Source organism: Ctenocephalides felis, unplaced genomic scaffold, assembly GCF_003426905.1.
Source record: "Ctenocephalides felis isolate EL2017-DRISC unplaced genomic scaffold, ASM342690v1 CF-g0.4_SCAFFOLD_01886, whole genome shotgun sequence".
Classification (NCBI taxonomy): Eukaryota; Metazoa; Arthropoda; class Insecta; order Siphonaptera; family Pulicidae; genus Ctenocephalides; species Ctenocephalides felis.
The window spans coordinates 185,170,350-185,183,513 of NW_020538040.1; the positions used below are offsets into that span (position 1 = coordinate 185,170,350).

Genomic DNA, 13,164 nt, shown 5'->3' on the forward strand with positions numbered 1-13,164 from the left:
GCCGGAGATCGTTGGTTCGATCCCTGGCGCTTCCAAATATAAAATATCAAAAATGTATAAGAATTTCAATTGTAAGATGTATGTAAAAAAAATGGTTAATGTATTAGAATGTATAGAAATTGAATTAGAATTGAAAAAAAAAAAAAAAATGAAATAGTAAAAAGAAGTAAAGAAGATAAAAAGGGAAGAATGAAGATAAGTTGAACTGTGAAGAAGAATAGGGTTTAAGTGAAGAAGATAAGTTGAAAGAAAGTATGTAATATAAGAAGATAGAATCTAAATTGAATATGATATAAAAATATTAGTGTAGAATGTAAATAAATGTCGTAGGTGGCTAAATGCTCAGAGTAAGCGAAGCCAAATAAAAATTTAAAAAAAAAAAAAAAAAAAAAAAAAAATCAAATGAGTAACGATAGTCATATTATCTGCGGTTGTGGTAATGGTAAGTTGACCATATTTCAAATCCGGGAGAAAAATTTGTAGCTTTAGATAACAATTAGGGAAACAGTCAATAATTGTGAGCTTGTATATGAAAGCGAAAAACAAAAAAATCTTTGAAAACCATTTTTTGCTATTAATGTAAGATGTAACTTTCAGGTCACAGGGGCCTATAAAGTTTGCGCTTTTGTGTATGAAAATGTGATTTCAGGTTAAAAAGCCTAACAAAGGTTTTAAATATTGATATTAGGTTGTCTTGACAACCTCCTAGAATTAATCGTCATCTCCATAGACCTTGTACTACAGTCTTAGACCTTATACTGTAGTTTAAGGATATGGTCATCTCACAAAAAATCCATAATTATTTGGTAAAACATCGAAAAAAATAAAATGATACTTAAAAATTGCGCGGGCCCATAGAAAGGCTTAAATGCGATTTTTTAACTTCCCGTAGGGTAAGTTATAGTAATCGCAAGAAAATCTAAAATGAAAATTTTTATATATCTTTACGTTTCAAAGGTTTCTGAATATTTTGGCATACCTTAAAAAAATGTATGTATGTGTGTGTGTGTGCGGATACAAATTTTCGTCGACGATTTCGGGAACACCAATCAACCGATATGAATAATTCAAAAAACATTCAATTTGTATTGATAAGGAGACGTGCTGATTAGTTTTTGGCGAAGGCAGGTCTTGTCGATCCGAATATACGGGGCAAAAAGTGCCAAAAATGGTAACTCAGTTTTTAAGAGAACGGAGCATCCGATTTTAATAATTCAAAAAACATTTTACTTGTATTGACAAGATGAAATATTGGTCAAATTTTCATGAAGGCAGATCTAGCGGTTTCGGAGATCCAATGAAAAAAGTAAAAAAAAAAACATTTGGCGGTCAAAAATGATCATTAGACATATGCTCATCAAATTATCAGATATTTTATAGAGATTTGAACAATAAGTATAAATTTTGTTTACATTCCTATGGGTTTCGTACCAATGTTTATCCGTTAGACGGCGACGCGGCGCTTACGCGCTTTGACTTTTCGTCTCTATGCAGTTCAAGCAGTACGATTGCTTTGAAAAAAAGTTCAGAATTTCCAAAATATGTCGAAATAAAGAAATTTTTTTTTCAAAAAAGTAATTTTTTGTCAAATTTATAGTTTCTCAAAAATCTAATTTTTTCTAAATAATTTTTTTTCAAAAATGTTAATCGTTTTTAAAAAAATAATAATTTTTGATACTGGAAGTTCCTGCAATTTGCCTTAAGGCACGATGCCATGCGCCCCACTAGTTAGTTAATTATTTAACAGACAAATGTTATGGCAAGGCCGTGTTACGCTCCAATTCCATACATTATGCTACTAAATAATACTGAATACTGTCAAAATGCCATGTATTTTCTGTGCAATCAGGCGTTTTACACATAAACTGTAACGTCACTCGTATGTTATGAGGCTGGGTCAGAAAGACCATGTTATCTGAGATCGTTTTTTTGACTTTTGCGCGGTTTCTAGGTTCGGTTTTCTATCTGACAACCTGAGAAAAACGCCTGACTGCACCGAAACCACATGGCTTTTGACAATATTCAGAACGATTTTGTATGAAAGTTCTACGGCAGAATCGGTCCCTTAGTTAGAAAAACATTAAGAAAATGAGTTTTTTTTAAATAAATATTTTTTTCAATATAAATTACAATATAGACACTACCGTTTAAAATAAAATGGAAAAACAATTTTAAAATATGCAATTATAATAAAAGTTGAGGTCTATAAAAATCCATACCTGTATTTTAAAATTACTAATACAGTTTTCTTTTTAATTGGTATTAATTATTTTCTAGTGCTCAATATCGCTTCTAGTTCAAGCTATTTCAAGTCGCATATGTCTATATGCATCATTTCTTAAAATATTTTTTTTTCTAAAAATAATTCTAGTTAAAATATATTCAAAATAAATATTGAAAATAAGAACATGTTCAAAAATCTGGAACACAAAGTGAAAACCAGGGAGTGTCCCGACCAATTCGGGACGTATATGATCACTTTAGATAATAGTGTATTGTTAAATGAAAGAACGTCTTTGTTTTTAATATGTGGCTCATAAATATATGATTTACTTCAATGATTTCTAATTTAAGAAATATTTGTAATCGATACATAAAATGGATCCATATTCAATATCAGGTTCGAGTAATCGTTGACAATGATCTTAAACAATGAGCAACAATTGTTTAAATTGTATTTAAACAACTTTTGTTTAAATACACGTTAACACAGTGGTTTCCAACTTTTTCGACCTGCGTCCCTGCCCCCGTTTTTTGCTTTTTTTTAATTTTTCTAACAATCTAATTTCATGAATACTTAACTGATATTATAAAGTTATTTAGCGTGCTACAAAATAATATACATTATTATGTAATGATGTACACAAAAAACAATACTTTGTTTATTTTTTTATACCAATTTGACTAGGTTTATTGGATTTGACTGGTTTATTCTCCCGAAGTATGCGCGGTTCAAAGGTTGGAAATCACTGGTTTAAGTTGTATTGTACTATGAAATGTTTAATATTTGCATATGATTAATGTGACCAATATTTGTTTTTAATTTATACAGCAAAAAGCCTATCTGTCAGAATGTTATGATCTATTATCCTAAGCATATCCGGATTGTGTAAACTTTGCTTGTGGCATTTATTTGTTGAAGCGAAAGAAACGTATTTGAAATTTATTTGAAAAATATTTTAGATAAAGAAATTAATGTGAGAAATGGTCTTATAAATTACAAAATATTTCTTGCTTTTTATAATGGAAAATATTGCGGGATTAAGATTTAAAAACGTTCTATATATTCATAACGAGAAATATTGAAGTTGGTTATTTAAAAATATGACATGTTAATTAAATAGGTTTTGAAAATAATTTAAATTTCACTGAAATGTGAGTTTTTACATTATGTAGATTGCATGCTTAAGAGCTATCTTACAAACTAATGAACGTGTAATAATTTTAATTACACTAATTTAAGACTAATGCTAATTTTAGTTAATTAATTTATTTTTTTAGTCATCAGTATAATGATAGCGCTATAATAAGGCTCATGTCGCTATCTTAACAATTATTTTATATAATAACTAGTTTTTTTTATTTTGAGTAACAAAATTAGTATGTTATATAATACAAATCAGTTAACTAACAGATATTAATTTTGATAAAGTTGCTCTCATAATTTGAAATATGTATTCATTTATTTAATTAATTAACGCCAAATGGCTGTTGACTATTTTGAGCAAATGTGTTGTATCACGTTCACGTATAAAAAAATAACAAACTAATGAACAAGTAATAATTTCCAAAGTACCAAGAAATCCGACTTTCTAACTTTACTTTGACTTCAAATTCGGAAGAAGTATATGTATTTGAGCCAAAATTTGCCCTCTTAAGCTCATGATTCTCAAGTAAAGATATTACTTAGGAATCGTGCTGATTACTTTTTGGTACAAATCGGACGGGCTATTTTTTCGTAAGTAATTATTAAAAAAATTTTGAACAATCTGATGAAACTTTTAGATTAATATACTAAAATATTATAGGCCTATGATAAATGATTGAATCATCAAAGTTAATCAAAATTCGGAATAATAAGCCCTGCCTTTAGAATCTACTCCGTGTGTATTCCATTTAGTGTTTCGTACTGATTACCGTTGTTTTTTTCATAAAAATAAAATACATTTTTAAAATAAGTAAATTAATTTATATTTATACAATTGCATTTGTCATATATTTGTTTGCATTCAAAATGTTAATAGCATATCGCATTGATTAGTCTTTAGTGAAAGGAATATTTTATTTTTGAAATAAACTAGTGATGCATGGCATCGTGTCTTAAGACAAATTGCGCAATTTTTTTAGATATGCCAAAATGTTCAGGAGGTCATGAAACATAAAGATAAGCAAAAATTTTCATGTTCGATTTTTTAACTTCCCGTGGGGTAAGTTATAGTAATCGCAAAAAAATCGAAAACAAATATTTTTATATATTTTTACCTTTCAGAGGTTTCTGAACATTTTGGCATACCTTAGAGAAAACGGATATATGTGTGTGTGTTCGGATACAAATTTTCGTCGACGATTTCGGTAGCACGGTTCAACCGATTTAAATGATTCAAAAAACATTTGATTTCTAGTGATGAGATTTTCTGATTAGTTTTTAGTAAAGGCAGGTCTAGCCGTTGTGGATATACGGGGCAAAAAATGCCAAAAACGGTAACTTAGTTTTTAAGAGAACGGAGCGTCCGATTTAAATAATTCAAAAATAAATTACTTGTATTGACAAGATGAAGAACTGATGACTAAAGGGAGATCTAGCAGTTTCGGAGATCTAGTAAGAAAAGTAAAAGAAAATGCCATTTGGCGGTCAAAAATGATCATTAGACATATGCTCATCAAATTATCAGATATTTTATGGAGAATTTAATAACACGTATAAATTTTGTTCATATTTCTACTAGTGATTTCCATTAGTTAGAGTGCGACGCGGCGCTTATGCGCTTCGATATTTCGTCTCTATGAAGTTAAAACAACGCGATTGCTTAGAAAATATTTCAAAATTTCTTTTAGGCTGTTTTTCAAAAAAGACTATTTTTTCAAATATTTAAAATTTCTCAAACATCTAATTTTTTCAAGGTTAAAAAAAATCTTTTTTAAAAAATTAAATTTTTAGTACGGCAAGTTCTAGCAATTTGCCTTAAAGCACGATGCCATACACCACTAGTTTGCGAATAATTACGGGAAGTTAATAACTGAATATTTTTGAAAGCTAAAACTCTATTCTTATTGATTAAGTGAGTCGATTATTTACACGTATCGAAAAGTTTATGCAACTTGTCTTAAAGACAGGTGCCTCTTGCAACTGGTTGTGAATAATTAATTATAAATTTGAGAACAATAGTGTATTGTCATTAAAATTTGTTTTTGACTAAATCAATGTTTATTTTGCAGAGATCTTAATCGAACAGGTTCCATTCGATATTGTCGATATTTTTTTGATCGTCTAGACCAGAATGTGTACCGGCGTACCGTGTGAACAGCGTGACTCTCTTTGTCCTGTCCATATACCATAGATAGACCATAGAATAGACCATAGACCATAGGTTCCCAAACTTGTTTGTGCCGTGGACCCCTTGCGATGTTTTTTATAAATAATAAATCAACCCACAAAAATGCTTTGAATTCATGGTTGAACTATTCCTCCAACCATCCTAAAATGGTGTGTTTTCAAAAATGCATAATTCGATTTTGATGAAACTTGACACACATTGTTACTATACTTTACTAAATACTTGACTTGAATTTAAAGTTGTAACATTCAATAGTTTTTCAGATATGCGAGGTTGATGGGTGGCTAGCTGGCTCCGCTCTCAATACTGGTATTGAAACAGATTGTATATTTACAAAAATGCATAATTCGATTTTGATGAAACTTGACATACATTGTTACTACACTTTACTAAACTTTTGACAAAAAATTAAAGTAGGAACATTCAATAGTTTCTGAGAAATGCGAGGTTGATGGGTGGCTCGCTGCGCTCTCAATACTGGTATTGAAACAGATTGTACGTTTTCAAAAATGCATGTTGCGATTTTGATGAAACTTAACACACATTGTTACTATACTTACACCATTCATATGTAATGTTTTTCTTTACTTTTTGGTTCATTTCTAAATATGCCGTGGACCCCTATTTTTATTTCATAGACCCCCAAATTTTGTTTTCCCCGCCATGGACCCCTTGAAAGTTGAAATGGTCCCCTGGGGTTCCATGTGAACCACTTTGGGAATCACTGCCATAGACCATACCATATTACCATAAGACGCACTTGTTTTGCATGACTTGACTCAACTCCGTACTCGCACGTTAATTATGCACTGTTGCAATATAATAATCATTTTATTTATCCCCACAGAGGATACAACTGTATCCATAGCATACAGCCTTCTGGACACTTTCAACTTTACCGGAAATCCGCATGACCCAGATTAGTTTCACGATTTGCTATGTCATTTTGTATTATTTTACATTTTTAGATTGTCCGATCCAGAGTGATACTTTCACTTCTCGATGCTAGAGCAAAATTCTTCGGGGTGACATAATTTATTTTGATACACATTCGGCTTAAATGTTATGTATGTACATGTTGTGCATGCACTAATTAATTCCAACATGATTGTTTAGTTGCACCGAACTACGTAATAACAGTATAATTAATACCAGGTTGTAACAAATACTAATTTTAATTACTTTAAATTAATACTAAAACTAGTTGAAAGCGGCATTTTGCCTTAAGACAATTTGCACGAACTTCCCGATACATGTAAATAAACAACTTAATCAATAAAAATTATCATTATTGTTAGTTACGACAAAATTAACACCTGTCACAACTACTAACAATCAAATTTTTTAATTGATATTTTTTAAGCAAAATTTAATTAACTTCCCTTACAGTAAGTTATTGTAATCGTCCAAAAATCAAAATTGAAAATTTTTGCGTATCTTCACGTTTTAAAGGTTTCTGAATATTTTGACATACCTTAGAAAAAATTTATGTGTGTCCAACAATTTTTTGTCCACGTTATCGGGCGCACGGATCAATCGATTTGAATGGTTTGACAAATATTTGATTTCTATATATAGGAATATATGCTGATTAGTTTTTGGTAAAAGTCGGTCCAACCGTTTCGGAGCTACGGGGCAAAGAGTACAGAAAATAGAAATCGTGTTTTAGAGAGATCCGATTGTGATGATCCAAATATTATTTAATTTGTAATGATGGGGAGAAGTGATGATTATATATTGGCAAAGGCAGGTCTAGCTGTTTTGGAGATACGGAGCTAAATATGCAAAAAATGGCTATTTTTGTAAGCACTAGGAATACGATTTGAATGATTTAAAAAACTTCCTGCTTGTATTGAGGAAACGATTGCTTTTTAAAAAAGTTTTTTTTACGATTTTTTTTTAATTTTCAAAAATTATTTTATTTTACTAAATTTTCATACACCACTAGTTTATAATTGTATAAATTAAATTTATTCATAATTTTCATTATTTCCAATTTTTTTTATAATTTTAATTCAACCACTTACATACCAATCGTTGGTATGTAATATTTTAGAATGCTACTTTAAACCATAGGTTCTCAAACTTTTTCGTGTCGTGGACCCCTAGGACTTTGCCATGGATCTTCTATTAACCCCATATCGAAAGCCTACTTATGCTACATTTTACACATTTTTATAAAACGTACAATATTTTTATTTACTTTTTAGTTCTATTTATAAATATTGTATATAACTTTTTTATATGTTGTATAATATAAGTAAATAGATATTAACGCGGTGTATTGTGATACAGTACTGTGAAGCTCTATTTTCATTTCGTAGACCTCTAGAATTTGTTTTTGCCATGTGGACCACTTTGAGAATTACTGTTTTAAACCATGAAATCTATCGTTAAGTAAAGTTTCATCAAAATCGCAAAGAAAAACTTTTCCAAAAAATTTTTTAATTGTTGAAGATGTTTGCAAAAACTAAAAAATAGTGCACCTTTCCGCTAATTTCTGAAGAAAACTAATCAACGTGTCAATTTAATATTCAGAATAACTGAAAACGTCGAGAAAATATGAAATTAGCAAATCGGATTTTCTGGCGAAAACATATACTGCTTCTTGTTAAATTTGTAATTAAAAAATGTATGAGAAATGGTACTATAAATAACAAAATCTTTTTGACAATGGCTTTGATTTTGATAATGGTAAATATTACAACAATTGTGGATATAATTTACACCTGTCCAATAGACATTAAGTAAATTACAACAAAACACATATGCAAAAATACGTTGTATAACAGAAATATTGAAATTTTTTATTTTGCATAACATATGTAGATCTACTAAATTCTATTTTTTACTGAAAAGTAAGTTTCTTGATAATCTGGGCAAAATGCTTGACAGCCAACTAATTTCCATAGTAATATACAAATAATATATTTAATTACATTAATTTAATAAAATATATTTCAAAATATTAATTTTGATTTTGCTCTTATAATTTGAGTTAGGAGCATATAATAAAACAAAAGTGTAGTATCATGATATTTATTATCGTATATGTTTTTAGAATAATAATGTGGTGAGGTCTTTTGTATATAATAGTCTTTATTTTAATTTGCAAAATTTGGAATATTCATGAACTTTATACTCAATTCAAATCTTTTAATCAGATCGCTCTCAACCGTTAAGAAATATCATCACCAGGGCTCATCAGACTCTTAAGTTCTGATTGCAAAGTACAATCACATTCAATATTCTTGCATCCAAGTATTTTTTTCTAATTATGAATTACTATTTCTTTACAATTAATGTGAAGATAATGTCAGGACTCAGCGTTGGAGTACCGACATCGATATTTCATTTCGACATCGGATGTAATTTGCGTGGTTATTAGTATCCGAGCATTTGCTCTGTAATATGTAGAATTTCTATTGCGATATGATGATAATGGTCTAATTTTTTTTTGTTACAGCGAACGCTTATTTCGCACCATGACGGATCTGGTCGTTTCGGAGGGATATGCGGCTGCTGGATACGAGTACATTAACGTAGACGACTGCTGGATGGAAAAATCAAGAGGCTCCAGGGGCGAACTGATCGCCGACAAGATACGATTTCCGAGTGGAATGAGGGATCTTTCTGAATATGTGAGAAACATTTTAAATAACACATATTGCAAGCCTTATATTATTTACTTATTTAACAGCCAATGGGTTGAAGCAACATATATTATTTATATAAAATTGTACGCTTTGAGAACCAAATGTTCAGCTAAAAAATATACAAAACTAGCGGGGTGCATGGCATCGTGCCTTAAGGCAAATTGCTGGAACTTCCCGTACCAAAAATTATTTTTAAAAATTATTTCAAAAAAAATTTACTCTGAAAAAATGAGATGTTTGAGAAACTATAAATTTGACAAAAAATTACTTTTTTTTGAAAAAAATTTTTTTTTTGAAAAAAAAAAGATGTTTCCTTTATTTTGACATATTTTGGAAATTCTGAACTTTTTTCAAAGCAATCGTACTGCTTAAAGTCCATAGTAACGAACTGTCAAAGCGCGTAAGCGCCGCGTCGACGTCTAACGGATAAACTTTGGTACGGAACCCATAGGAATGTAAACAAAATTTATACTTATTGATAAAATCTCTATAAAATATCTGATAATTTGATGTGCATATGTCTAATGATCATTTTTGACCGCCAGATGGCATTTTTTCAAACTTTTTTCACTAGATCTCTAAAACCGCTAGACCTGCCGTCATAAAAATCGTCGAGTTCTTTATCTTGTTAATACAAGTAAAATGTTTTTTGAATTATTCAAATCGGACGCTCCGTTCTCTTATAAACTGAGTTACCATTTTTGGCACTTTTTGCCCCGTATCTTCGGAACGGCTAGACTTGCCTTCGCCAAAAACTAATCAGCACGTCTCATTGTCAATACGAATCGAATATTTTTTGAATTATTCAAATCGGTTGATCGGTGTTTCCGAAATCGTCGACGAAAATTTGTATCCGCACACACACACATACATCATTTTTTTCTAATGTGTGCCAAAATATTCAGAAACCTTTGAAACGTAAAGATATATAAAAATTTTCATTTACGATTTCTTTCTTGTATCATTTTATAATAACAGAAATTAATCAAATTCTGCACACTAATCAGAGAAAAACACACTAAACGATTAAATAAAAGAAAAACTCATAATTCAAATTAAAAGTTGTACATTTATATATTTGGCAGCAATATGTAGATTAGGTTGGCAGTAAATGCCTGCTTAGATGGTTTCTTTTGAATTTTTAGATTTGGTGACATAAATCAATTTTTTTTTTTTATGTATTTTCATCTATTTGCACATCATGAAACATCAGCAAAGGTGGTACTTAGAATGTCTGAATCGGATGCCAACCTTTTGTTAGTGGGTAGTAGGTAATTTATACGTTTATTAGTAAGAGTTTTTTTATTGCGATTGCGTAGTTTTTGTTTGGCGTTAGTTGAAGGCACATTTTGCTTTTTTGTTTCTGAAAAGGTAAACGGCATCTTAACTTCACAAAAAGTTATGCAGTGTCAACATTGGTTTGCCAAATTTCATTCTATTGATTTTTCACTTAATGGTAGAAAACGCTCTGGTCTTCCAGTTGAAGTGGTTTTCTGTTCATAATTTTGTGCCCTGTGTTTTTATTTTTAATTTCCTATAATTTTTATTTTAAAATTAATTGTCTATCATTTTTATTATTGTTCGTCTTGTTTCTTTCAGTTTTAAACTTCCCGTAGGGTAAGTTATTGTAATCGTCCAAAAATCGAAATTGAAAATTTTTACATTTCTCGACGTTTTGAAGATTTCTGAACATTTTGGCATACCTTAGAAAAAACTGGATGTATGTGTGTGTGTGCATGTGTGTATGTGTGTGTGTGCGGATACAAATTTTTGTCGACGATTTCATGAACACCGATCATGAAACCGATTTGAATAATTCAAAATACATTCGGTTTGTATTGATAAGGAGACGTGCTGATTAGTTTTGGCGAAGGCAGGTCTAGCCATTCCGAAAATACGGGGCAAAAAGTGCCAAAAACGGTAACTCAGTTTTTAAGAGAACGGAGAATCCGATTTCAATAATTCAAAAAACATTTTACTTGTATTGACAAGATGAACAACTAATTGAATTTTCGTGAAGGCTGGTCTAGCGGTTTCGGAGATCTAGTAAAAAAAAGTTAGAAAAAAATGACATTTGGCGATCAAAAATGATCATTAGGCATATGCACATAAAATTATCAGACATTTTATAGAGATTTTAACAAAAAATATAAATTTTGTTTACATTCCTATGAGTTCCGTACCAATGTTTACCCATTAGACGGTGACGCGGAGCTCACGCGCTTCGATATTTCGTCTCTATGCAGTTAAAGCAGTACTATTGCTTTGAAAAAAAGTTGAGAACTTCCAAAATATTTCAAAAAAAAAGAAAACATTTTTTTTCAAAATTGTTAATCTTTTTAAATAAATTAATATTTGGTACGGGAAGTTCCAGCAATTTGCCTTAAGGCACGATGCTATGCGCCCCACTAGTTCTATCTTATCGTCGATGACAATGTTTAAAGGCTTTCCCAAATACAAGTATTATCCAATTTTCTTATTCAATATGGCCGATTTTTGCTCATTTTCTATCGTATCTCCAAATTCGCTGGACCTTCCTTTATCCAAATCTAACAATTTTTTATATATTTATATCGATTTATCTGTTCTGAGCAAAATGTGGCAAATTCGCACATACATACATCCATTCACACAAACATTAATTTTTTCTAATGATAAGAAAGTCTTGAAATTTAAACATATTAAATATATTTCATTGTGATTTCAAGAAATTACCCAGCGGGATATTTGTAATAGCAAAGTCATTAACTTAATTATGTAATGCAAATATAATTTTACAATTATTAAAATATTAGCTATTAATCTCACAATGACATTCCTTGGTGAATATACTTAATCTTTTTTATGAATTAAATGGAAAATAAGACAATTTATCAACACCGTGTCCAGAACTTCATAACACCGCGAATTTATTAGTAACATGCAGAACATTTTAGTCTTATCTAACCAGTGGCTAATGAAGTCGTAGTATTTTTTTTATTCAATCATATAAGAGGAAATAAATAAAAATGATATAAGTTATAAGTTTAAGATGCATAATAGAAAATGTTAAACATTTAAAAAAGGGTGTTTTAAAGTTATTTATCTTTTTTTGTTCAAATTCTTTTCATCATTGATAACAATTAAATTTTTATTGCACTATATATAGACTTGATTAATCGTCACATTTGTGAAAAAAAATGTTTATTTAATTTGAAAAATTAAATAAAAGTATTATTTAACCGAAAATAATATTGGCGGGATGTTTAAAAAATGAGTTAATTTCTTTAATTTAATATATTATTCTGTTCTATATTTTTATTATTATTATATAGTATTTTTTACATCTGTCTTGAATGGACAACAGTAAGAACTGCAGAAATGACTTCAAAAATACAAAATCTTCTGACCATGTCAGAAATATTGCAATTCGACATATTTTAATATAACATGAATTTCTTTTTAATGTTGCCCTGGTAACGTTGTGGTGTAGTTTTTTGGCGGCAATTGGTTTGGATGATCCTCGAGGCAGCTTTTGTATACTAATAAATAATTGTCTGAATGTGTTTGTATTTCATCGTTTATTGTGTTTATGATCGCATCTTTATGAATTAACCAATTCGGTATAACTTTGATTCATTCAAAATGTCTTTAAGAAATGTTTTTGGCATCATTGAATTTTTATCACGTTTGAGTAAGTTTTAATGAAGTCCTTTGTTCCTTATGTCTATTTAATGTATTTTTAAACTTTGTGTGTTTCATACACTGAGAAAGGTCAAATTGGTGTAGAAATTTCATTAAATAAATTGAACATAGTCTAGTTTTTTATTAAAAACGTATTTATAACTGGATTGATGCCTGTTAAAAAACGTTTTTGTTTTAATTGTTGAATGTGAAACACTTTTATCTAATTGTAAGTGATCAAGTTATCTTTCACCACCTGAAAAATTATTACACACACACACGCACACACA

At 29.8% G+C, this 13,164-nt stretch overlaps 1 protein-coding gene across 1 annotated transcript in view; it reads left to right on the forward strand.

The window, feature by feature from the left end:
- Window positions 1-13,164, forward strand: part of LOC113377030 (alpha-N-acetylgalactosaminidase-like) — a 66,339-nt gene that overhangs the window by 8,739 nt on the left and 44,436 nt on the right. Inside the window, exon 3 of the mRNA XM_026617193.1 lies at window positions 9,022-9,196. Coding sequence (XP_026472978.1) covers window positions 9,022-9,196 — 175 coding nt within the window. The remainder of the gene's footprint in view (window positions 1-9,021; window positions 9,197-13,164) is intronic.